The sequence below is a fragment of the Brienomyrus brachyistius genome, chromosome 9 (assembly GCF_023856365.1).
Source record: "Brienomyrus brachyistius isolate T26 chromosome 9, BBRACH_0.4, whole genome shotgun sequence".
In the NCBI taxonomy this organism is placed as follows: Eukaryota; Metazoa; Chordata; class Actinopteri; order Osteoglossiformes; family Mormyridae; genus Brienomyrus; species Brienomyrus brachyistius.
This window is the reverse complement of record NC_064541.1, coordinates 16,244,178-16,269,420: the sequence shown is the minus strand read 5'-3', so window position 1 is coordinate 16,269,420 and position 25,243 is coordinate 16,244,178. Positions and strand designations below refer to the sequence as shown.

The following is a 25,243-nucleotide window of genomic DNA, read 5'->3' as shown; positions in this document are numbered from 1 at the left end:
AGTGTGTCGAAAGAGAGAAGTGTGGGAAGTCATGTGACTCTCAGTGCCAAATATGTTTCACCACAACATATGCCAGTGTTGTCATTTCTCTGGTGATGATTGTCTTATAGGACTAAAGTTATAACTAAGAAGCATGTCCACTGTATGCTATGCAAAATCATGTCATTTTATATTATATAGTACTATATATATATATATATATATATATATATATATATATATATGTAAATCAGCTATGCAACAATATGCTTTGCAACAACAGGTAACTGTCAGTTCCTCAACCCCATAATTCACTAGCAACTGACTGATTTCCTATAACCGACATCCCAGGATAACAATGTGTTCATTTTAATTTGCATTATTTTTGCATTTCTCACCAAGGATTTGTTCTAAAATTGAGTGCAGGAGACGGCGACATGCCAGCGGCCTTGCAAAGTGAAAACAGCAAGACTGTCTCTGATTCAAAGCGATATGCCATTAATGTACATTGCTATGGAACACAGCTTTGTTTGCCATTACAACCAATATGAACTTGACGTGTATTTCTACGTTCTGTTTACACTAATGTCACAGAGACGCTGGACGTTCCCCTTCATTCCGAGATCTCAGAGAAAAAGGTCTTTTAACAGAGGTAGTTACTTGCCATTTAGTCGTTTATACAAATGACTGTATATCCCTGTGGGATGGCTTTAAAAAATTGTGAATCGCATACTAGAGCGTGCCAGAAAAGAGGACTTCACCAAAGATCCTGCTAATGCTGCGCTCTAGATCCATCCATTTTCTACAACCGCTCATCCGGCTTGGGGTCACCCGGAGCCTATCGCAGCGGGTACAGGCACAAGGCAGAGAACAGCACGGGGTGGGGTGCCAACTCATCACAGGGCACAGTCACACACCCTGCACTCCTATGGGCAATCTGATAATTCCAGTTAACCTGGGGGGGGGCGGGTGTCAGGGGACGCTGCTAACCACTGCACCTCCATGCCGCCCCACTGTACTCTACATACATTTACAAACTCATGTGAACATAATGAATGCATCATAAATGCAATATTATTAGTTATATAATGGTACAGTTACGGAGCTCCTAGTTCATCATCCTACTTCATATCCCTGGTAACCTATAAATATCACTTGACACTAATCATGCAAAGAGCATAACAGACATCTTTGGCTCCATGTATGTCATGTACATAAGTAGACTCTCGTGTGTTTGGAAAGATCGCTAATCCTAGTGGAAGCTCTTTGATTTGTTGCAACTTTTCCTTGCAACAAGTGGCCTTCTAAGGGGATGGCCTATTTGTGCTGACTGCCGGTCGATGGCACAGCTGCCAACTTAGACTGAGTTCACCCGGTGAGTTGGATTAGCTGATTCAGAGGAAGTGCTTAGTTCTCCCATTTATGCTTTAATCTACTCAGCAAAACAATAACTACGACCATGATCTAATTTTACAGATCCACGCTGCCCACATCATCAACTGTACAAACAAGATAAAATGTTAGCATTTATTTCAAATAAACAGCATCAGCATCAATTAGTACTCGGCTTTTACTGCTCTCCCTTATACTGGTTTAGACTTTTATTATTAGTCAAGATCGTGAATATCAAAAGATCTTTTGTACTGCATCATTATTAGTGCTTAAGGCCTTCTGAAGTACGCAATAGCAGAGTAAACAATCTGACATGCAACAGAGCGGCAGGATCTGCATCATGTTTACTGAGCGCTCTGCTTTATGTAGGATCGCCTTCGGCCATTAGACTGAGTTTCATGCTTGGATTTCCTGCTTATGACACTTGTGTGGGCTCACAAACGTCTGTAGCACTTTTCTGGAAGTCTGCTTCTGTGCTATTCTTGATGTTACAATCCAGAACACAGTTGATGCTATTGTTATACATCCCCGAAATCAAACACACTTTATGTCCGAGTAGCGGCCAGAGGTCATATAAAACATGTATAGTTTCTGCATTTTTTAAAATGCATATTGGTGACAGCTTCACGCAATGATCCAACGAACAGCGAATCGGATGACTGCACCTGAATATATACAACACACTTGGGGTCAAGATGTCCACTTATTATGTGGGCAAGCATCAGAACCGCTAAGGTACGTGATGCAATGATGTAAATGTTAAATGCTGACATGGTGGTACCAGCATCTAAGGGGCATCCACCCTCCTGCGATTTTCATGGAATATCAAGTCTAGAGTTTAGAGAGAACGGTGTGAAAGACAAAAAAAATCGAATCAGGGGCGGTTTTGTGGCCAAAACACTTTGTTAATAAGAGAGAAATATCGCTAATCCTAGTGGAAGCTCTTTGAGTCTTATAAAAACTTCATAAACGTCCAAAAATAAGATGTAAAAAACACAACTCATCAACTCTTAAAGTGGCCCTGGAAACAAAAATGGCTCCGAAAATGGTATTATATTGGGGTATCTAATAAAATGCGCATATATGACCAAATCATTTCAAAACGCACAAATATAAGCTTTTAATGCAAGTCCCCTCATGCACTCATGAATATTCAATACATGTGAGATCCTTCATTTAAATGATGCGAACTGAGATTAATTTAATGTACAACGTGCATTTACACGTGTAGACATCTAAATAGCGCCCGTCGCATTACAACACGAGTACACTTTGCACAGTAATGTGACAGAGCAGCCGCACCGGAGCTATAGATGGAGCTGTGCAGTGCTGGCGGGGGAGGACCCCGGCGGCAAGTCGCTATTATAATACAAAGCTCTGCGGGGGGGGGGGCAGTCGGGTTTGAGAGTCAATGATTCACCCCGCTCCGCGTAACTGGAGACTACTAATTCAGCTCAGGGTATTGACAGTGCGAGCCGAGGGCGACAGCAAGACCCACCGCTGGGAAACTAGAGAGGAGCGGAGAGAAAGACGCACTGGAGAGAAAGGAGGTGCATCTGCGTGGGGAAGCGGCAGGGAGACACGATCCAGCCTTTCTCAGCCTTGCTGAATTTTCCCAGCTTCCCCCCAGTATCCTTGCTAGAAAAAAAAACTGCTTAAAAATACACCTGACCTAACTCTGGGAATAGGATCTGAAACTGTGACATCTTCGCAATGAAGAAGAACAATTCGGCAAAACGGGTAAGCTCCTTACTTACTCCTCTACGTCGCCTTCACGGCAATATTCACTGTTTCCTCTGCATATTCATTATTGCGGCAGGTTACTGTCTTAAGACATTTTATGTGTTATGCTATGTCGTCTAACAAATAATGCTGCGATTTATTACTACTGTAAATTGTCAGTATGATACCCAATACCTGCTGGTTTATTAAGCATTGTCTGTAAAAACATTTATACGTCAGGAGACTGCACGTATTGCGTTTAACAGACTTCAAAATTACGTGCAAACATAGTTAGTTATTTTTTAGCGTGCAATCCGCTTAGGACATAATTTAACATGCCGTAATTTCGTAATAGTTTATCAAGAACTATTTCCAAAGTCGCTTATAAGGTACGGTTAGATAAATCGTTGACGAAGGACTATATAGCTGTTACCCTTTTGTCAGATTTGTCTAATAACGAAAGACGATCATCTGAATGTATTAACTTAATAGCGTGAGGAACTTTGCTTCCGTGGTGAAGTTCAAGAAGATTCATCTCGTATCAGGAATGTTACGTCTATCTACATGACAAAAGAAATGACAGCAGCCTTTGCAAAAGTCACCAATCGTCCCCATCATCTGAATCTGAATGAGTGGCTGCGATCATGTCAGCGCAAGACGCCCGTCAGCTGATCTGCCCTCTGTTTGCGATGTCCAGGGCCCCCAGGATCCCACCCAGCCGTCCTCTCAGCCGGACAAAATAGGATGGATTCGCAAGTTTTGTGGCAAAGGGATTTTCAGGGAGATCTGGAGAAACCGCTTTGTAGTTCTGAAAGGGGAGCAACTCTACATATCCGAGAAAGAGGTACAAGCATGTTTTGTCTTACTGTATGACCACAAGTACTTGACTGTGAACGTAACTAGACCTGCTCTAATTATGTTCTAATTTCATCCTATCGTGGCTATAAGAATATGAGTATTTATTTTATAGTCTTTGACTTTTAATATTTACCGTTTTTACCAATACATGTTAGGGGGAAGTTCGACCGCTGAAGTTTTGAAGCATTTTTCCAATATAATCATTAATTAAACATCAACTTCTCGTCGTATGTGTGTATACATATAGTATGTACTAGATAGATAGATAGATAGATAGATAGATAGATAGATAGATAGATAGATAGATAGATAGATAGATAGATAGATAGATAGATAGATAGATAGATAGAGTGACCATGCTTAAATTACAAATAAGTAAATCTGAAACCATTCTCAGAGCAGCCAGCCATTGCTTATTGCTTGCATTTCGCTCAGGACATTTTTGATACCTTGCTTTGTTCCTGGCAAGAATGCAACTCAGTGATATGAATAATGGCAGGTGTTTCATTTTTAATGTCTTCTGTGGCAAAATAACATCTATCCATGTATAAGCGAATCTCAGAAGATGTAACTTTTTACATATGTCAAGGGGGTTTATGATGCGAAGTATTTGGCCATCGACTTGCGGGCGTGTGATTTGGGGTACTGCCTGTCGCCGTGTGTCGCTGCCTAAACTGAGCGGCGTAGCCTTGCACAAGGTTCTGTCGTTAGGAAGCAGATGTTATGAGCAGCTGACAGATGCACCCCAAGCACACACACATGCTCTGCGCTACTGCTTCTGCCATGAACAGACTGCCACTCATCCTCACCATCAACACTTCCCTCACACAAATACAGAAGCAGCAGTTTCCTAGTTATTGTCGTGCAGAATTTTGTGGTTCCTGACTGAAGGGACTGGCGGTAGAATGGCACTAAAGTAACGATGGTTCGCAAGTAGAACGTGAACTTAGAATCGGAAGTAATCTGCTCATTGTAGGATATTTAAAAAGACCTCTATGAGGAGAGGATGTTTACTCTAATTTACCCTGGTTATTTAATAACCCTGCAATTGTTTTTCCATAGAGCGCTAATAGGCCGATGAAAAATGCTCCATGAAGGCAGACTGCAGTTTTCTGAGGCTGCACTGACAAGCTGAAATCTCCCCTAGGATTGTATGGGCACGCGTGTTAACATGGTCCACCTGCGAGTGCATAGTAGGCTGCACGCTAACTCCCCCGCTTGAGTCAGCTCCAATCACGCTTTAGCAGAACAGAGAAGAACATCGTACTAATTTAGTTTGAAACCTCCGCAAGACACTCTGTAGGGAAATGTGGAGATTGCAGAGGGCGTGCACAAGTGTACATGTCATTTACAAGCTTGATGCTGAGGATTCTGGGAAGGTAAAATCATGACAATGGATCAGAGTCCTTGCACACATTGACAGAACCATACGCTTGATTTTATATACCTCCCTTAGTCTCTCACTTTATATCTGAAGCAGCTTCCCCAGCTTTAGAAGGTTGGATGACTTGTTGACTTTGCAGCGCACGTATCAACAGAGGTGAAGTTTAACGATCATTTAGGTGACTGCTGTCCTCTGATGGGCCAACAGAGATCTGCGGATTTCCTTAATGATTCATTAAAACTAACCGTCGATTACTTTTAGATATCACCTCTATCTGAGAAAATACCTGAAATGTGGTTAGAGATCACTTGACATCAAACTGCATAATAAGATTCAGGTTACTTAAATAATGAATTTTTACAAAACGCAACAATGTTGCAACGGCCTTTTCTTCGGCTTACATGCCAGTTGCCCCTGAAATGGTCATAAGTGTGAATAATGCTCGTGCTTGTCTGAGTCACAGAAATGAGGTCAGTATGTCTGTGTTGACAGCAGATTCTTGTGCAAGATTTACCGTATCACCAGAAAAAAGTTCCAGGTCTTGCCCTTTTACTTCTCACTCTGTTACGGCTCATGTGAGTGCCCTACCAGATTATGCCTACACTGGTTCCTTGCGACCAGGTGTAGCTGTAGACGCACAGCTGGTTTACAAACAGGCAGCTGAGAGACTGCCCATACAGGAAGAAGATTCGGTACTGTTGTTATACAGTGTTGTTAGTCTATTTGGAATTTTGTGATTGAACTTAAAGATACATCTTTGGCTGTTACTACATAGAAACATCTACCGATGACACTATTCTATGATTAATCTAATGGTAGAATAAAAGCAGGTAGATGTGCCACACAAGACCACATGATGAAATATATGGCAACTAATAAGCTTCCATCTGCAGGTTTTAATCTGGATTTTTTTCTTTGTGGACCTTGTTTCTATATCTCAGTTTTACTTTAAGTTCTCATCTAGGCTGGGAATCAGGTTTCATGGAGACTTGAAAGGGGAGTCTGCCCAGTGTAGGACAGCTGTGGATAAATGTGGTGGAGCTCAAATTGCACTTATCTGGGGTTTGGATGTCTGGTCAGTGGAGAAAGAAGCCGCAATACATATGGCAATACTGCCACACCAATGGCTATTATAAGCAAAGTTTAAGTCTAGATATTTAATTAGCGATTACATAATCTCTTCTTCCAAGTGATTACTGAAAACATACTAAAAAAAAATCGGTATTTACTTTTCCTGGTATCTGTGTGGACAAAGAAGGTTGGTGAGAGACTCTAGGTTTCCCTGCACTCAGGTCCAACGAAAAGTACGAGAAAGACGTCAGTGTCTCAGTTCATGTCAGGCCACACATTCCAGCCATTAAACGTCAACGATCAATGATATAGGATTAAAGGTCTTCCTGTTTCAACCTTCAGATACATTGTTGACAAAGTGATGCATTTACAACTGAGTCAGTTTTAACTGGCCAAGGGGCATATTTTAGTGATTTATCTTTGATTTTTTTTTATCTCAGAAGCTTTGACTTTCCCAGAAGTTAAACTGTAAACTTTCTTTACAGAACCATGTATCTGAGGCTACAATTACCAACCATCGTTTCACCGATAAATGTCTTTTCTTTCCTTAGACGCAAACACTCCAGACTATTGGGGATGCTGAGGTGATATCCTCTACCAAGGGTGTCAATAAGGATTTATGAAAAGTGGGGCTAGGGTCCCCCAAACTGGTCCCAGCACCATTGCTGTTCTCTACCTAGATTAAATGGAAATTCTGGCTCTCCCACTAATCACTACCAAACTCTCAGCTAACTGCCTGCCCCCCCGGGGGAAAACCCCTTTGTCTAATGAAGCGACATGGCATTAGCCTCTGACTAATAGATTAAATAGTGGCCCAGTAAACATTCCTGTAATTTGGTTCTCATCTGTGGAGATTCAAAGTGAGACATTGCAGGCTGTCAGTCTGCAATCTGTCCAAGCAGCGGTGCCCATATGTGCTGTGCATCCATAGCATGCCATGCTCTCAGGTTATGGTGATTCCGCACCTGCTAGTAGCTTTGGACGAGCCTAGTGCCAGTGACATGTACCAGCCTGGTTCTCTTCAGTTATGCCGTACATGACGCCCAGTTCCTTGCTGCAACAGCATATGTATTAATGGTCCATTGTAATGTAAACTGTATTCGTGAAAACATAATTTTGTCCTCCTACTGGAGGACTCTATGGATCTGCCATTCATGATCGATTCATTTTCCTGGCAATTTTAGGCACCGTCTGAAAAAGAACTGTGAGAGAGAGAGAGATAGAAGGGCCGTTGTTTCATAAAGAAGGGTAGACATCGCCAAATTAGTCATTGCAGGTGGAATGCCTGTCTTTGATGATCTGGCTGGACAACCAGTGTAGTATTCACTTGTTCCCGGCAATCGGTTGAGCAGACCAGACTGTAGCACGCTAACAAGCGGATACTGGAAAGTGTGTCACGGGGAGCAGGCGTCCTCCTCATTCGGGCCACACAAGGACGCGTTCTGTTAGCCAGTCTTGTTCCTCGGCCCTCACTGTCACTCTTACTTTCTGCTCCCTCTCGCTTCCATGCCAAAATACTTGAAGCCTGGCGGAATAGCAGTAATTAAGTCTGGCTGATAGTCTAGTTCCCAGCACCCATGCCCGCACCCCCAAACACCCCCACCCCCACCCCAACTCACCCCCAGTGCCTTTTGCTTGGACCTGCCGGGTCGCCGTGCTGGAAATGAGATGGATGAAGTGGGTAAACAGGCAGGTGTGTCAGTTACGTTCCTACAATCCCAAGTCCTCAATCTCAACATCCTGTCCTTTCCGACAAGCCTTTTGTGATTCTAAAAGTTAGTTAAATTAGCAGATACAGCTTGAATAATTAATACAATGTAGAGTTGGCTTGTACCTGTCTGAGCGGAACCGTGCTTGAAATGTAACAGGAGACTGGAAGCACAAGCAATAAACTCATGATTAGACAGTTAGATGAGTATGTGGAGTATTCAGTGTAATTCAGTGAGGAGAGCTAATATATTATTATGTACACCTAATTGATGAAGTTTTGTCACAAAAAGTTATTTACAACTCAGTGAATTTCGATGAATTTCATCCATTAAATCTACAGCTGATTAATATATTATGATGTATACATTATAGTCGTAAAGTTCTATTAGACCTATGAAAATATGTGATCAAAACATCCATCCATCCCATCCATTTTCCAAACCACTTATCCTATTGGGTCACGGGGGGTCCGGAGCCTATCCCGGAAGCAATGGGCACGAGGCAGGGAACAACCCAGGATGGGGGGCCAGCCCATCGCAGGGCACACTCACACACCATTCACTCACACATGCACACCTATGGGCAATTTAGCGACTCCAATTAGCCTCAGCATGTTTTTGGACTGTGGGGGGAAACCGGAGTACCCGGAGGAAACCCCACGACGACATGGGGAGAACATGCAAACTCCGCATACATGTGACCCAGGTGGAGACTCGAACCCGGGTCCCAGAGGTGTGAGGCAACAGTGCTAACCACTGCACCACCATGCCGCCCCTGATCAAAACATATTTTTATTAAAAGGTTGTGTATGATATACTTAATATAAAGTAATGAAATACAATGACAAAATTATTGTAAGTTTGGATTAATTACTCCGGAAGTACAAGGCACAAGGGACCTTGAATGGGATGGCAGACTATTGCAGGGCAAACATCAAGCCAGTCAGCCTGACCGTCTTTCTTCAGACTGCAGGAGGAAACTGGAGCACCCAGCGTAAACGTGCCCAAACACGCAGAGAGCATGCAAACTCCATGCGTAGAGCCGGGGGTGGGAACTGAACTCACAGCTCTCGAGGTGCGATGCCACAGTGCTATCAAAGCCTGAAACACTATATGGCTGGATGAAATGTAGGATACATTCATTATGGATATCAAAATCGTCACCTTTGTCATAGTGCTTGTTTTGTGGCCTCGCTGTTTGCATCTCGTTATGTGGGTCGGTTTCAGGAGCGATTCAAAGGTTTTTAAAGATGGGTTGCATAAGAGGACCATGATTATTCCAGAATGGCCAACCTTATCGTCAACCAATGATATGTTTTGAAATAAGTGAATGACAAGGAACGGGGCACTCTGGAGCCAATCAGCTGGGTCCTGTGGCCCCTGTGACCCCGCCCCTGCATATGCCCTTGGTCAGTAGTCTGTACAATATGCCTTTGAAGAAATATAATCCCCCTCCTCCTCCACAGACACATGACCCCCTCAGTCTGGTGGCCTCTTCAGCCTTTGTCTTCTTGTCCATTTCACTGACTGTCATTGGCACAGCAGGAACACTATGAGCACGTCTCCCAGCAGTTAACTGATGTGCCATTATTGTCGCTTCCGCTCGTGAATATTTTAACAACTGGATGATTGTTATACCGACTATTCTGTAAAGAAATACATTTTTTATCCAAGCCATAACTGATAGGCAGCTTCCTCTTTAAACCCATAATGACGCCATTAACAGAGGCAGCTAGCAATTGGTTGGATGTGGAAACGAGAAGCTGGCTGTAGGAGAACATGACCTAGAGACTACTGCCTGAAACGAAGACATGGGCGGCTTACAGCTTAAAAACGGGGGAGTCTATGTTTGCTGAGATTAATGGGAATAAGCATAGTCAAGGTTTTCGTCCGAGTCCCAGTCTTTCCTCAGTCCTGCAAAACACAAAGTCTCCTGGTTAAGTCCGAGTGGGTTGCCTCTACCAGCTCTGCGGTCACCTCAGGGATATCAAACACCTTCACCCTCAGCTTTTCCTCAGCGGTGCGTGTGGAGTGGCCTGGAGCAACACGTGGGGTTTTATGCACGTGACGTCTGACTGAGCCTCTTATCTGCGCGGTTTCTGCCACAGCGGGTTTCCTGTTGTAGACCTCGTGTAAGAGCTGCACTTCGGAGTACAATTTAGAATGCAGCCTGGTACAACTGTAAAGTGTAGACCTGCTGTTTCTTAGAGACTGTACGGTCAATGGGAGGACGTGTACAAGCCTGACTGAATTCTGAAGGTATCGCCGCTTTCAGAACCATGCGAGAAAGTCTGAAGCGGCTCAGAGTGTCGTACAAAACGCATAGTAAAAAAATATTGATATTATGGCCTTTAGAAAGAGAGAAAATAGATCAGTGGCTGCCTGTGGCATTTCGTTTTCGAGGCCCTGAACTAAGTCCTGCGCTATTGCGTCCGTGAGCTGCTGTGGTTGTTATAATACCGCTTCTGCAGCTTTGCACGCATACATTGCGCCATTATTTCCTCAGCTCAAGCTAAGACTGAAAGAAGCAGCAGCAGACAGTGTTTATTTAGAGTGCATAGTGTTGCCTGTCCTCTGTCCTACTTACCAACACACGTCTGCATTAAGGCGTGAAGATACAAATATTAATGGAAAAAAAATCAAATGCATAATATGATATAAACATGTATGTTTTTTTTACTGTACAAATCAGGATGGACCTCATGCTGGTAAGGATGTGCACCAATTATTCATCCCAGAAAGCACAGAGCACAAGGCAGGGGGTGCACTCCGGTGGGGAGGGGAAGGCCCCCCCCCCTCTCTCTCACATGCATGTATGCTTATATTACTGTCTTTGTGGGGACCGTCCATTCTCTTCTATGGGAAAATCCTTAACCCCAACCCAGCCCTGACCTTAACCATAAGTAACCAAACAGATTGTACAAAAAATGTTTTTTTTTTTTTTTTTTTTATCACATTCTGGGGACATGGAACATGCAAACTCTATATATCGGGGTGTCATACAGACATATCCATAGTTAAAATTCTCTAATGAGGAAATGATGTTTTTAAACATATATATATATATATATATATATATCTATATATATATATATATATATATATATATATATATATATATATATACACACAGTTGTAGATGCAGGGAAGGCAAAAAAAATACTGAAAAGTGTCTCCTTAAAACCAAATTTAACTGCGCTTGGTGGATCACTACTTTTTCCAGATTCTCTTTTAATGTCGCAAGGATGATCTACAAATACAATGTGAGACAAGGATAAGGCATTTCCCCGCAGAAGCAGATGTGAATCGTTCAGTCAGACAATTTATAGCTCATCCTGAGGGACAAACAGAGGCAAGTTCTTCCTTGGCACCTCAGCAGAAGCATTTCATTAAAGATTAGTGTCAAATCAGATACTTGTATAACCGAGGGTATTTCTGGAGAACAATGACAATATACTACAGGGCTTCTGCATATAGTTTAGTGAATTCTTCTGAGAGCTCTTAAGCCATACAAAATGTGCATCTGAAATGTAGAAAAAAACATAACGAAATGTATGTAATTCAATTACATTCAGATCGTAGTTTTATAAGAAAAGTTTGAATAATGGTGGTATGGTGTGTTTATGAGACAGTAAACTGTGCATGCACGTGCAGTAATCTTGTGTACAGAGCTGGGTAATTCAGGTCCACAGAGTAAAAGTCCAGACCGGGATTTTGTTTCAACCAACCAGTTGAGTATTCTGTGACTGCGACTCTTTATGTTCAACTGGTTGGCTGAAACAAAATCCCGGTCTGGATTTTTACTCTCTGGACCTGAATCACCCAACCCTGCTGGTATACATGGAGTATTACTTCAGTTCCAATTATAAAATGGCATACGTGTCACTGTAAATCTAATATTACACCCGCTCAGCCTGAGACATTATAAAGGGTAAGACGAGTTGCCATAAATGTCAATAAATAAATAAAAATTAAATGATAATTACACTTGTAATTATGCCCATGAATTGAATATTATGCACAGCTACAGCCTTAGGTGCACTGGGGTGTGTGTCACCACACACTAGCGTATTGTAATTCTCCTTCATTCCCCTTGATGGGCTTTGCTCTCAGTATTAGCTTGAGGATTGCTTACAGTCAGTACAGGCACAGCTTCTGAGCAGGACTCTCAAGGGTTTCACCTACATATTAAGCCTCTCCAATTTAGCTTTGACAACGTGCTTTTCTGCACAGAAACAATTTCTTTGTGACATTTGCGCACCATCCGTTTTTTTTTCCCAGTGTTACCAAGCTTGCAAATCTTTAATAAGTATCACTCTGGCATTATGCTGCCACTGCCGTGCTTGATTATATAGATTAGCAATCATGCCGCAGTTATTTTTTGCCGCTTTTTCTGCAGACTTATTTTTAGGACCGGCTTCCTGACGCTGTTGAGTGGTCTGTATATAGTTGACTGATGTCAGTCATTCAACACTGTGGCTCTGTAAGTGACTTCGGCTACCCCCCAGGTCTATTGGCCAAGCATGTTTATATGCATTTGTGCCCGGTTGTCCAAAAACATGCTGAGGCTAATTGGAGTTGCTAAATTGCCCGTAGGTGTGCATGTGAGAGTGAATGGTGTGTGAGTATACCCTGCGATGGGCTGGCCCCCCATCCTGGGTTGTTCCCTGCCTCGTGCCCATTGCTTCCCGGATAGGCCCCTGACCCCCCACGACCCAGTAGGATAAGCAGTTTGGAAAATGGATGGATGGATGGATGGGTGGATGATGGATGGTTTCCTGCTCCCTACTGGGGACCCAGCTGGCCTGATGTCGGCACCCAACACTTTCTCAGAGTCATTTTTGCTCACAAGAGATATTTAAAGACTTTGATCTAAGCATCCCTGTATGACTGAAATATCCTTGATTTTGCTTTTTAATTAGCTGCTCGGAAACCTCGTCAGTCTCCTTGGTAAAGCTGTCGCGAGGTTATTCGGTGTGCTAGTGAATATCGAGCAGAGACGGGTTTATTTGTTAATTATTGCACACAGACAGGGGCCACTAAACGGTGAGCTTCATCAAGATAATTTCATGCCAGCGAAAAGGCTTCATTTAATTATGCCGTCGTGAATTGTCAGGGTCTCACATTTTAGTTGTCTGTTCAGTTACTCCAAAGCATCATTACTTTACATACATAAGTAACAGATTGGGACAAAATGTACAAGCGACTGAATACTTTTACAGGCAAATAATTCTTTTAAGGTTACCTGTCCAGGTATTTCAAAGCTGCCCGCACTTATTGAGAGCTATCTGGAAAGGGGATGCCCCTGCTTAAAAGTTAATGTAAACCTGTGTGGAGATTAAATTTTGATGGGCTACTGCTGTGTGATAGGAAGGTCTCCGCGACTTTCTAAGCTTGTCTTGCTCACATTAGTATTGCCTAACTTGTATGTGTAAAGGCTCTGAAGGGATCAGGGCAGCTTAGCACAAAAAGCTCAGATTGCATATGAAGATATTATGGTGTGTGATGTTTATTGTGCAAATGTTGTCCTAAATGTATGTCTTTAATACTGTGGCCTGTAGTGGTCTGGCTTATGAAAAAGTACATACACAAATACATATTTATGATGTAGGACAGGGTGTTGTGTCATAAAAATCTCTCAAGTTGTATATATATATATATATAATAGGGCTATAATATTTTAATAGTTTAAATGGATGACTAATTATATCAGTCATGATGTTGTAAGCTACAGCTGAGGAGATATCAGAGGTTAGCCTAACAGTCAAACAGTGAGTTAACGTGACCAGACAAAAAGACTTAAAATTATATTACCATATTTATGTTAGCAGAATAGTATGTGCTTGTTATGTAACACTGACGTCATATAGCATGATGCTATAATATATTTGTATTAATGATTTTGCTACTGAAACAGAGTTGTCTTATATAAAAGGCTATTTTCCGCTCAGCTGTCAGTCCCCCTTGTTTAAGATCTCATGCAATAATGTCGTCTCAGGCAGCCTGAAAACTGCCAAAGACGTCAGATTTAACATCATTGTGAAAAGAAAAGAGGTCGTGAAGTCAGCTCGCCATCTATTCTCTCTGCAAGGCAGAAAGTTAACGGGAAACTGCAGGGATTTCACATCAATATTAAACAAACATCAAACAGGCTGTTCTGTGAAGTTACAGGGAAATAAAAGACAATTGACTAAGTTTGAGGTAGACGCAGCAAGTTATGTAAGACAATTCTACGCACCAACAGATTCTGGATGTGGAATCCTGGATAGGGAATCACTGCAAACTTGTGTCTCTTTCTCCTATTGGCAAGTTGCTTATTCCCAGTAATCCCACAATCAATTAAAAGCAACGACTGCAAATATCACACTTTTACGTGTCCATGCTTCGGTTTTTAGCTCCATTAATTAATGTGAACTCAGTGTACGATACCAGAAATGATGAGGAAATAATTTGAACCTCTACAGTCTCCAAAACAGGTAATGACCGCTAAATAGTTCTGCGTTCGTAGTATAGGCTGAACACCCGGAACCATCTGCAATTCAGTTGTTCTGCTTTTCGCAACAAGCACAGACTTGCGCGGGCTTGTAAATAGCTTTGTATTACGCCATTTTCAAAATAAATCAGGATGTAATTCAGCTGCAGTGATGAAGGCCTTCCTACGTAGTGGTGACCCTCAGACTGATAACACAGAGCAGTGTTTAGTTTCCCGTCCTGACGTCAAGCTCGCGTCTTCGCTGCCGTGTCTCGTTGCTGTAGCAAGCGCCTAGCAACTGGACAGAACTGTACCAGTATTGTGTCCCTCCTGCTCTACCAGATCAGACCTTATTGTGAGGCAAATTGAAGACTTTGTGCACCTCAGACAGGGGTCACACTGTTCTCTCGGTCATCCGCAGTGAATTGTGAAACGCACAGAGCTAGTTGGGAGCCAGTGTGACATTTAAGCCCCTATTTTCGTTCATAGCGGACACCATGCATGTCCGCTAGGAATATTAGCGTTAAATTTTGTTTAGTCTCTCTGCTACGACTCTATCAGTTAATACTGATGTCTTCTTAATGAAGATGCCGTTTTACGTCCAGGACGATTTCAGATGTTTTGAGACTGAGATCCTGGTGGTTCGACTCTATTAACTAAGTATTGTCCTTCCACCGGAGCCCATAGTGTGGTTAGTGGGGGCAGATTTGCTCATTGTTACGCACGTGTCCACACCACCCCAAGTATAACTGACAATATAGGGAGGCAGTTTGTCAGTGCTGGGGTGACACGCACTAGTACGTGTTCATGTGTGAAAGTGGACCGTCTGCACTTTCCCTTGGATCGTCTGTGGAGGATCAGCCTCGCTAATCACCCTTACGTACCTCCCACTGCCTGTGGCCCTGACTGAGCCCTTGGCATCATAACATGCAATTCCATGAATATATCAAATGATACTTAAAACAGGTGATACTTAAAACATATTCATTTTGACATCACTACATGTTTTGTTGAACACCCACAAATATTATTCTCTTTATTAGAGGTAAAGGTTTGTTGCAGCACGGTGGTGGTGGTGGTGGGGGGGGGCAGGGGAACAGTTATTAGGCATTTCTTAGAACTAATGTCAGATTTGAACTGTGTCAGTTTTAAAAGAGCTAAGTTTAACCACAGGGCTGTGATGCTGCGGAGAGTAAGTCTGTGTGCAAGTCTGTCTCAGACAAGCAATCAGCTCAAGTCGAAATACATACTAGCTTATGTTTGTGCCAATGAGCTTTTATAAAGCAATGGGTGGTTAAGCGGTTGGTATAGATGCATGAAATACATAGTGCTGCATAAATGTCCTTCTACATTTGTAAGTTTTTCCAGGCAAAAAATTAACTGATTTTCTAGTAGATTGAAATTAAGCCCCACTGGTGAATTATGACACACGGAACTCATACTGACACTCAACGGCCGTATGAAACCACTGCAGGTGAAAGACGAGAGGAAAATCCAGGAGGTGTTCGACCTGACGGACTACGAGCGGTCAGAGGAGCTGCGCAAGTCCAAGAGTCGCAGCAAGAAGAACCACAGCAAGTTCACCGTGCTGCGCTGCCATCAGCCGGGGAACACGGCGAGTCTTACGGGGGGTTTTACTGGCTGAGCTTATGCTGTGCGACCCCGAGGCATCTGTGAATGGTACAAGCGAATTCAGGGCTAGAAAACAACAGGAAGCCAGGATGGTTAACATGGATGGAACCTAATTCCAATAATCACTATTCAGCACCACAGCATTGCAAACATATAACTCTGATGCTGCAACGCTAAGGTGTGCCAGTGTACTCAGAACTAAACATAGCGTTTGGGGTCAGAAATTCTGATTCGAACTCCAGCTGTGCATTCCTGTCTTACAGTCGCCAGCTGTTTCATTTCCTATAGGCACTTCTTAATATTTTTTAAACTAGTTTAAGGAACCATCTCCTTGCCATGAGAGACATATATCTGTGAGCAAGCTTAGGAAACCTTTGACCGAATTCCCTACACAAAAAAGGCTACATTATATGAAACAGTCTCATCTTAGCTGGTGTTTTACCAGTCAGGGTGGCTGTAGTTTTGCGTATGATGAAGGGGCTTTTTAAGGAGGATAGTGACACAGAACACAGGGTATTTGTACACTGACCCTCAGCTCATTGGCGGCTCCGACGATCTTCTGCCGCTGAAAGACAGATCCGAGTCGCGCTCCTTCACTCTTCCCCTCTCTTACTCTGCCATCTGCAGGTCCCAAACCTGGTGTTCCTGGCTGTCAGCCCAGAGGAAAAGGAGTCGTGGATCAATGCACTCAATGTAGCCATCACCAGGGCCAAAAACCGCATTCTAGATGAGGTACTGCTTGGCAGTGGTCCCCCTGCCATTCGGAGACGGTGCATATCTTCTTTGATTTTATATATCTTCTTCGATTAAACCCAAGAGAGCAGTAATACAGTCATTAACAGTGGTTTGCTTTGCTCGTTCTCTAGTCCAGTCTTAGACTTAGATTATCAGACTTAATATAAATTTATATGTAAAATGTGAATATGCAGTTAATGGTTTCCACTTTAGAAAAAAAAGAAGGCAGATGTCATATCCTCATAAATCCCTCTAGATCTGAGCTTTTCCTCGATGGCAAATGACTTTCGAGGTTCGTGTTCTCAGTGGCATTTAGTTCAACATTGGCGTCGATTTTACTTCAGGAAGAAAAGGGAAATGGCTCAAGTTCACTGAGTCCAAATGCCAAAGATGGCAAAGCTACTCAAACACAACCTGCAGACAGAGGACTGAAGGGACATTATGGAGTCTGTCCGCCTTGTTCACAATCAGAAGGGTTTGGCCAGGTCTCTGACATTTATGTGACGTCACATGACACAGACACCCTGCCTGCTCTCAGTTTGTCCCCCGGCTGCCATACAGTGGGCATCCAGCTGAATAACGGAAATAAATCTGACGCTATATCTAATATTGCATCATATGGCCCAGAAAAGGGTGAATATGCTGGACAGGAGGGTTTGCATGTATATATATACACTGGTGTCTGTAAACATCAACATATTTTTGTCAGTGCACATAAATATTGATGGCAATATAGGCGAAATACCGTGCACTTGATGTCGCTCTGGCCCGAGAATGATTTGAAACAGGCCCTGCATCCGTCACGGAGAAAGAAACACTTCAGAATAGCAGTCATGGCACAGGACATGGCACAGGACATGGCACAGGATGGTGGTGGGATGTAGCCTGTGCCATGCAGGGATGCACACCAGAGAGAATGTCCTGCAGAAGGGTGGCCAAATTAAAGATACAAGCAGAGACACAAACAGAGTGAGATAACAATGAGCAAAATGAGCACCCCCCATAACATTAATAACAATAACAATAATAATAATAATAATAATAATAATAATAATAATGACAAACTGAAGAAGATTATAGCATTAATTCATTCCATATAACTCTCATCAACATCAAATAATCGTGCAATTAAATTTTGGGCCAGTTCCAACACTGGGGCTTTTGTTGGGAACAAATTAAATGGCTCAGAAGGGCTGAAGGCAGATTGTTTCATATATCTACTCTCTTTTCCTTTGTTGACCGCTCAGTTACACAAAGGCCATTTTTTGTACCAAGTAATAACAGGAACTATTACTTTCAAAATATTTGAATCACTACACCGAAGGAACTAAAATAATAATTCAAATGTTACCAGTTCAACCCATCAAGCAAGGTGCCTATATTGTTTGAGTACAAGAAATATTCAAGGAAATATGACACACACACAATAACTTGCTTTAAATACAAGTATGGCATCAAGTTCTGATTGTACTGTAATACATAATGTAACATTTTTTTAATTGAGCAGAATTAGCTCGGTAATGTCCTAGAGCTTGTAGCTTCAGTTACTGGAGGTAACGGGAATCAGAGCAGATTAGATGATACACACTTCCATAATTCTTTGGAAGCATATGCAATGTATGACTTTTCCACAATGTGTCCAAAGGCATCACATGCTGGTGATCAATGTAGAAACTGAGCAGCTAATCAGGCCCCCCCCCTCCAGCTAGCATGTTCTCCATGCCTCACTGCCTCTGTTTTCCACTCCTTTTCTCTCTTCCAAGGTCACGGTTGAAGAAGAGAACCTCTTGCTCCACCCCACACGTGACCGTGCAAAGATTCCCCACACCCGACGTCTGCCCACGCGTGGTCATATCATGGCTGTGGTAGGTTTTGTCCTCTTATTAATACACACGAATACTGCATTAATATCTGTAAGCCCGTGTTTTGCGGAAATTGTAACAAGAGATAGTGATTGCGAGTATACTGAAGTATTTCATCTTGATAGTGCCTAAAATGTAATCTGTGGTGATTTAGGCATCCACATCCACATCAGACGGCATGCTGATTTTGGACCTTGTGCAGGAAGAAGACATTTCAGCGCCAATTCAGTCAGAGCAGGGCGAGAAGAACCTGAAGGTAGACCTAGACGAGTCAGCACCACAGCCTGATTCAGTATGTCAACAGACAAACACTGAGAGCGCAAAATCTCCTGTGAACAATGTAGCAGTGGGCAAAGGACAGGGTCTACCTCAGAAAAGCAAGATTACCTGGGATGAACAGCAGTCAACAGGGCAAGTCCACAGCCCTGAGCCCGGCGAAAAGCGGACACCTGCAGAGAAGAGCCGGTGTGTCTCCATGAACGAGATCTCCAGTTCAGACTTGCGGGCAGTTAAAGGGGCGACCGCAATTTCCCCAGGTGCCACGTCACCGCTGACCATCAGCCAGTTGCAGGACCTAATCTCCAAGAAGCTGCAGAAGACTCAGGAGCTCCTGGCTGAGGTGAGGGGGAAGCAGCAACGCAGAGATAAAGACGCGTCCAACGAGAAACGCCTGGAGAGCAGGCACGCGGAGGCAGAGCGGCTGCTTCAGGAGGCCGTTACGGCCTGGAGTCATGCTCGGGACGTGTTAGAGGAAGTCCGGCAGATCCAGGCTCTGTCGCAGCAGTTGAACTCCACTGCTGTCAGCAACTTGACTTTGTCACAGAATGGCAAGCAAAAGATTCAAGCCACCAAAGGAAGGGTATGATGTGATTTGGGGATGAACAGCATGAGAGACCACTGCTACAGCATAGAGCGAGACAAAAAAAATAGCAATTCAAGGCACGGGTGGGAATGTGTATTCGTTTTTTTTTTTTTTTTTTTACGATAGTTTAACTTTCACACCTACCCTGGGGTCAAATTGACCCCAAAGGCACATGTCAGGTGACTTCTCATAGTAACATAATTATTGTAGGAGCGCGTAAGAGTTAAGTTCACTCTCCACGCTATGCTGGAATGCATAAACACGAATGCACTGCCGCCTGCCAATCTCCATGGTGCGGGGTGCTTTGAACTTCCTTATAAGTATGCACTCTCAAACCGGAGGTTGGGAGGTCAGCCCTCGCTGTAATCTGCTCAGCTCTGTAGACTCTGCCTTGTTTGATGTGAAGAACTTTCGTAGTCTGGATGGACTGTACCGTGAAGACCGGCCATCTAACGCCTAGGTCAGCTAACAAGAATCAGAACGTGGCATCCCGACCATGACGTGACGTACTGCCTGGTCTTTTTCTGTGATGGCATCCAGTGACAGCTGGTGTCGTAATGGTTACCTCTTCCGTAATGCATGATTGAGTATGACTCCAATGGGAAGAAATACTGAGTGGACCAGCTGCAAGACCTTGTGGTCCATGCTTTGTTATGAGCTGGAAGAGCTCCATAATCATCTTCCTGCAACATCCCACGGGGAAGCCTAACCAATACAGTAATTTTGTTAATTTCGGTGTTCAGATATGATCTCGTTCAAGGTGGCATAAGCCTCTCCCTTCATGTGAGTGCAATTGACGTAGCAAAACAGGTCATTTTATATAGTTACCTTGGTTTACTAACTATATATATATATATATATATAAAGACAAAATATACATTTAGATATTATTTTTATGTGACAATCTGCAGATCATTTTTTGCCAGGGGTTTTGTGTCATCCGCTCATGATCTGCATTAATTCACATCTAAGTATAATAACCAGGTAAACACAACCAAGAACTGTCAGCAAGGTCAGAATGTTCTCTTCTCCAACAATCAACCAGTTCCACAATTACTCTGACAAATTTTATTTTTTAAATTCTGGGAGGACATCGATCCATCCTGCCATTATTTAACAGAGAGTGACAGTCCCAACAAGAGCAGGACACAAGGCAGAGGGCACCCTGGACAGGACGCCATCATTGGGACTTTGGAAATTCCTGTTTTATTTCAACAGTTAGAGTGGATCCATCCATCCATTTTTTCACAACTGCTTATCCAGTACATGGGTTGCCATGTATTGGGATGAATCTTCATTAGAACTGTATTTATAAACTAGAACTGTTTTTTATATTGTGTAGACTTTACACAGTTGCACTATAGAGATTACTGTAAAAGAAGATGACACTGGCATGCAGAAATTGTTGCAGTTTATGATGCAAGTTTCCTTCCACAATCCAAAGACATATGTCTCTAAACTGCCAGTAGTGTGTTCTGTGATGGACTGCCATCCCACCCAGGGTGTACCCCAGCCTTGTGCCCAGTGCATCCTGGGATACGCTCCAGGTGACCCTGACCAGGATAGGCGGTTAGAAGATGGAAGGGTGGGGCTTTGATCTGACAATCAAGTCAATAAACAGGCAAGATATTTGCTTGAGAATCTCAGTATTGTGTGTCACGGTGATATAAAATTGCCTTAGAATACTTTCAGGTATTATTAAAACAATATTTATAACATTTATAAACTATTGTATTCATGCAGAAATTTATAAATACAGACATCCATTAATGATACATACGGTAATAAAAATGTTATTGGCCAATAGTATTTTCACAGCTTCAAGGCTGATTTTAATCAGTTTTTTTAAACTCCCAAATAGTTCTTTTGTCTTTACCTAGCATATGCACAATTAAAAAAAAATAAGATATGTGGTAGGCAAACCAAAGGGCATTTCTTGCCAGTATGCCTGTTTTACAGTTGCTTTGTAATATGTTTGCACTCTACTCTATTATAATTCACTGTCAGTTGGATATTACAGAACAGTGTTAATGTTATTTTGTATATATTTTTTTTTTACTCATAAACGGTGATTTTCTGAAGGATAATTACAGTGTGTGCTTTTTGGCAAGAGGAGCTTCAGAGATTTGATAGATATCAGGTTTTATATTGAGGGGAAATCAATAAAACTTGAGAGTAAATTCTGGACGTGCTGCTTGCTTTGGCCCACTATTGCTCTGCAGAGAAATGGAAGCCAGTGGCCAAGAAACGGTTGCTTTAGAGGGCAGCGTGGCATCTCGCTTTCCCATTCTTATTTCCTGCTGAGATAAAGCGGCTGTGTGTCATCCTGCAATTCTCTCAAGTCTCTCTCCTTCAGAGGACTCTAAACTGAACTCAATTCCAGCGTGCGGCTGTCAGCACATTATCCGGAATGTTGACATAACAGAGCCCTGTGCAGGTCCTCCATGTAGATCAGCGGCTCTTCAGTACAGAACGTAGGAGGTTGTTAGCATCACACATCTTTCTTCAGGCCTGAAATGATAAGCGATTGCGATCACCATTAACCGCCCCGCAAGCTGCTCTTTAGTTGTTTTTGTTGAATTGGGAGATCAGGCCCGTAGCCGAGGTAACAGTTCGGTACTCTGCATGTCTATTGGTGGACATGATCATTATCCTTTAGAATTTTCTGAATAGGATGCGAGATGTAGCAGCATTACAGCGCTGTGAAAGTGGACACAGTTATTATGTCTTTCAAGTCCTGTGTCTTTTTTGTCTGCCGGTGCTTTCTTGCTCTCTTCTTTTACACAGATTTCACGAAATTAATTTCCTGTTGAAACAATATAGGGGTTTTAAAAGATGTGGTTTTCAACAGGCAGCCAAGACTTTCTCAGATATCGAAACACTGTTGACCCAATTACACTTCTGCATTTAAAATTAGCATTGCTTTCTGACCGACTGTTGAACAAAACAAATATGCAAAGTGTTAACATTTTAGGTGCTTTTAATCTGAACTACGATAATCAATCTGTGTTTTTTTTCTGCATGCCTGGATGACCCACAGTTATATGACTGACGAACGTGCCCATGTTTTTCAGGTAAAGGATTGATTGTGTTCGGCTGGGTGGTTTTTCAGCCTGAATGTGTAACTATTTGTAATACATGCTAAAGATGAAGGAAACAGGGCACTGAAAAGTTACCTCCCTAGACCGGCATTTCCTAATCACAATATGGAAAACAGACAAAACAAAGCAACTGTCCCAACTAAAGTAAAATGGCCACCTGAACACAAGCCAAAGATTAGACAGCAATTCAAAGCAGGTACGCACCATAAGATAAATACTGTTATTACCCATTATACATTGTGTCGTTTGAATTTGGTCGTCATAGAATTTGCACATTTTAGTCGTCTAGTTCAGGTTATTTATTAGTGAATGCCGAATCCCAGTTTATCAAACCTTCTTTGAATTTACCTCAAAGTAAATTATTGTGTAAAATAATTTTGTATGTGGATTTTATAAAAACAAACTTTTACTATTATTATTGTTATTATTATTCTTCAGGCCAATCAGAAAATTCTAACCAATATCAACATTTTCTTGACTACATGTATGCTGTTTGTCACACGGAATAACCACTGAAATACTATAATGTAAAACAAGAGAAGAAAATGAGAAGAATCACTATTAAGTCTTAAATATTGTGCTACTTTGTTTGTATTTTTACAGTCACATTACAGATGAATTATATAGTGAATAAAACATGTGGATGACGTTTTGTACAACAGTGAGAATATATTTTTCAATTTCAGTTAAAATACTTTTTAAAATACTGATTTATTAAAAGGATTTTTCGGTCGAATATTTCTGCTTTGACCTAAAAGTCTTCCTTTGATCTTATGGAACTTTCTTGCACACATTTTTGAAGGGGCAGAGAATTTTATTTGCAGTGAAGGATGACTGTTGCATACCAAATGATAATTACTATCGCCTTAAAAATGAGTTTGGATTAGACAAGGGCTTCTAAAGTACAGAGAAAAGGGAAATGAGTCTTACTGCCTTCTGTTGATTTGTTTCTTCAGCTGAAGCAAACATTCAGCGGTTTCAGACAAACAGTCGCAGGATAAATGCAGATGATTCAGGGTTTAATGTTAATAAATGTGATACTAAAAAACTGACTTCGTTTGATCCCTCATTTCTTTCCTGCAGCTTCTCCAGATCCACAGATCTTTGTGGGAACCACAATGATAAAAAAAACAGTTATTTTTGACATTGTGGGGACCATTTTTCAGGTCCCCACAAAGATCTGTGAATGTAATCAAAAAACTAAAAATGTCTTGTATTTTGTTTTGTTACATGTAGTTAGGATTAGGGCTGGGTAGGGAGAGTCCCCGCAAAGATATAATGGCAAACCTGTGTGTGTGTGTGTGTGTGTGTGTGTGTGTGTGTGTGTGTGTGTGTGTGTGTGTGTGTGTGTGTGTGTGTGTGTGTGTGTGTGTGTGTGTGTGTGTGTCTCCTCTGATTGGTTGGTACCCCATACTGGGCTGTTCCCTGCCTTCCACCAATAGACTCAGGACCCCTGCAACCCTTCATTTCAAAATATTGTGAGAACTGTTTCGTAGTATTTAGTATATCACGCATTTTTTGTCCTATAAAAAAACTGGCAATAAGTAGTACGTATCCAACAATTAAACAATTACGTAAGGGCCAATGCATGGAACGCCGTGTATTATATGTTTTTAATTGCACAGTTGCAGAGGCAAAGAACTGCCCAATGCAAAGCGGAAGACATTCGCAAATATAACGTGCAGCTTAGAGTGTGTTACCCTACTTAGGTCACAGTTACCACACGTTTGCTTTGTTCGTTTCTACCTGAACTAATTAGGTTCACATTTACAAACTGAAAAAGCATGCATTAGTAGAACTACTATGTAAGCTTGGGTAGTATTACACTGGTATTTGTTTTGTGTTTGTTTTTGGACACGACTGTATCTTGGGGAACCCTTTCACATACCACACAATTTTTTAACCATTATTTTTTTTATTAGTGAAGACACTAATGGCAGGGAAGGTAAGATCTGCCATTTGTATACTCATTAATGCCTGACTGGAGAAGCTTACCTTGCAGTTCATTACTATGTATGTAAGTGTCTTTTATATTTCCATATAATGTATGAGCGCTACATTATTTGGTAAATCAGGAAGGAGGAAGACTCACCCCTTATACAGTGCAACAGCTCAGGTCAGATGGATGGGAAACAACCAGTGCTTGGGCTGTAATGGGAAGCAGATGAATGTTGTTCCCCTGACCAAAAACGCATCCCCTCTGCCAGTACCCCCCCACTTTTAATATGGGAGAGAAGGTTCTCACGGTGCTATTCTGGAGGTAGACAGGTGCCACAGCATTGCCCCCCCCCTCAGTCCCTACAACATCAACATGGAGTGACCATCAGGCTGACCTCCTTGAAGCAGCCTGTGAGGTAACACAGATGACAGGCTTCCATCTGATGTTTGCCTACAAGCTCCTGCGGTCTTGCAGATGGACGTGGAGCGATACAGACTCTTCAGTGATCTTTGAAAACTCTCAGTA

General features: G+C 42.3%; 1 protein-coding gene across 2 annotated transcripts; it reads left to right on the top strand.

Moving 5' to 3' along the window:
• The first annotated feature begins 2,679 nt into the window (after window positions 1-2,679).
• On the top strand, window positions 2,680-23,831 carry LOC125749237 (pleckstrin homology domain-containing family O member 1-like). Of its 2 annotated transcripts, none has more exons than XM_049026297.1 (6): window positions 2,680-3,111; window positions 3,791-3,937; window positions 16,062-16,202; window positions 16,847-16,951; window positions 18,718-18,819; window positions 19,019-23,831. In XM_049026297.1, exons 1-6 carry the CDS (start codon window positions 3,085-3,087, stop codon window positions 19,679-19,681), a joined length of 1,185 nt encoding a protein of 394 aa, XP_048882254.1. In that variant the 5' UTR covers window positions 2,680-3,084; the 3' UTR covers window positions 19,682-23,831. The 2 variants fall into 2 exon arrangements, with proteins under 2 accessions (XP_048882254.1, XP_048882253.1); XM_049026296.1 differs by having other exon boundaries at window positions 2,682-3,111; window positions 18,971-23,831.
• Window positions 23,832-25,243: the final 1,412 nt, after the last annotated feature.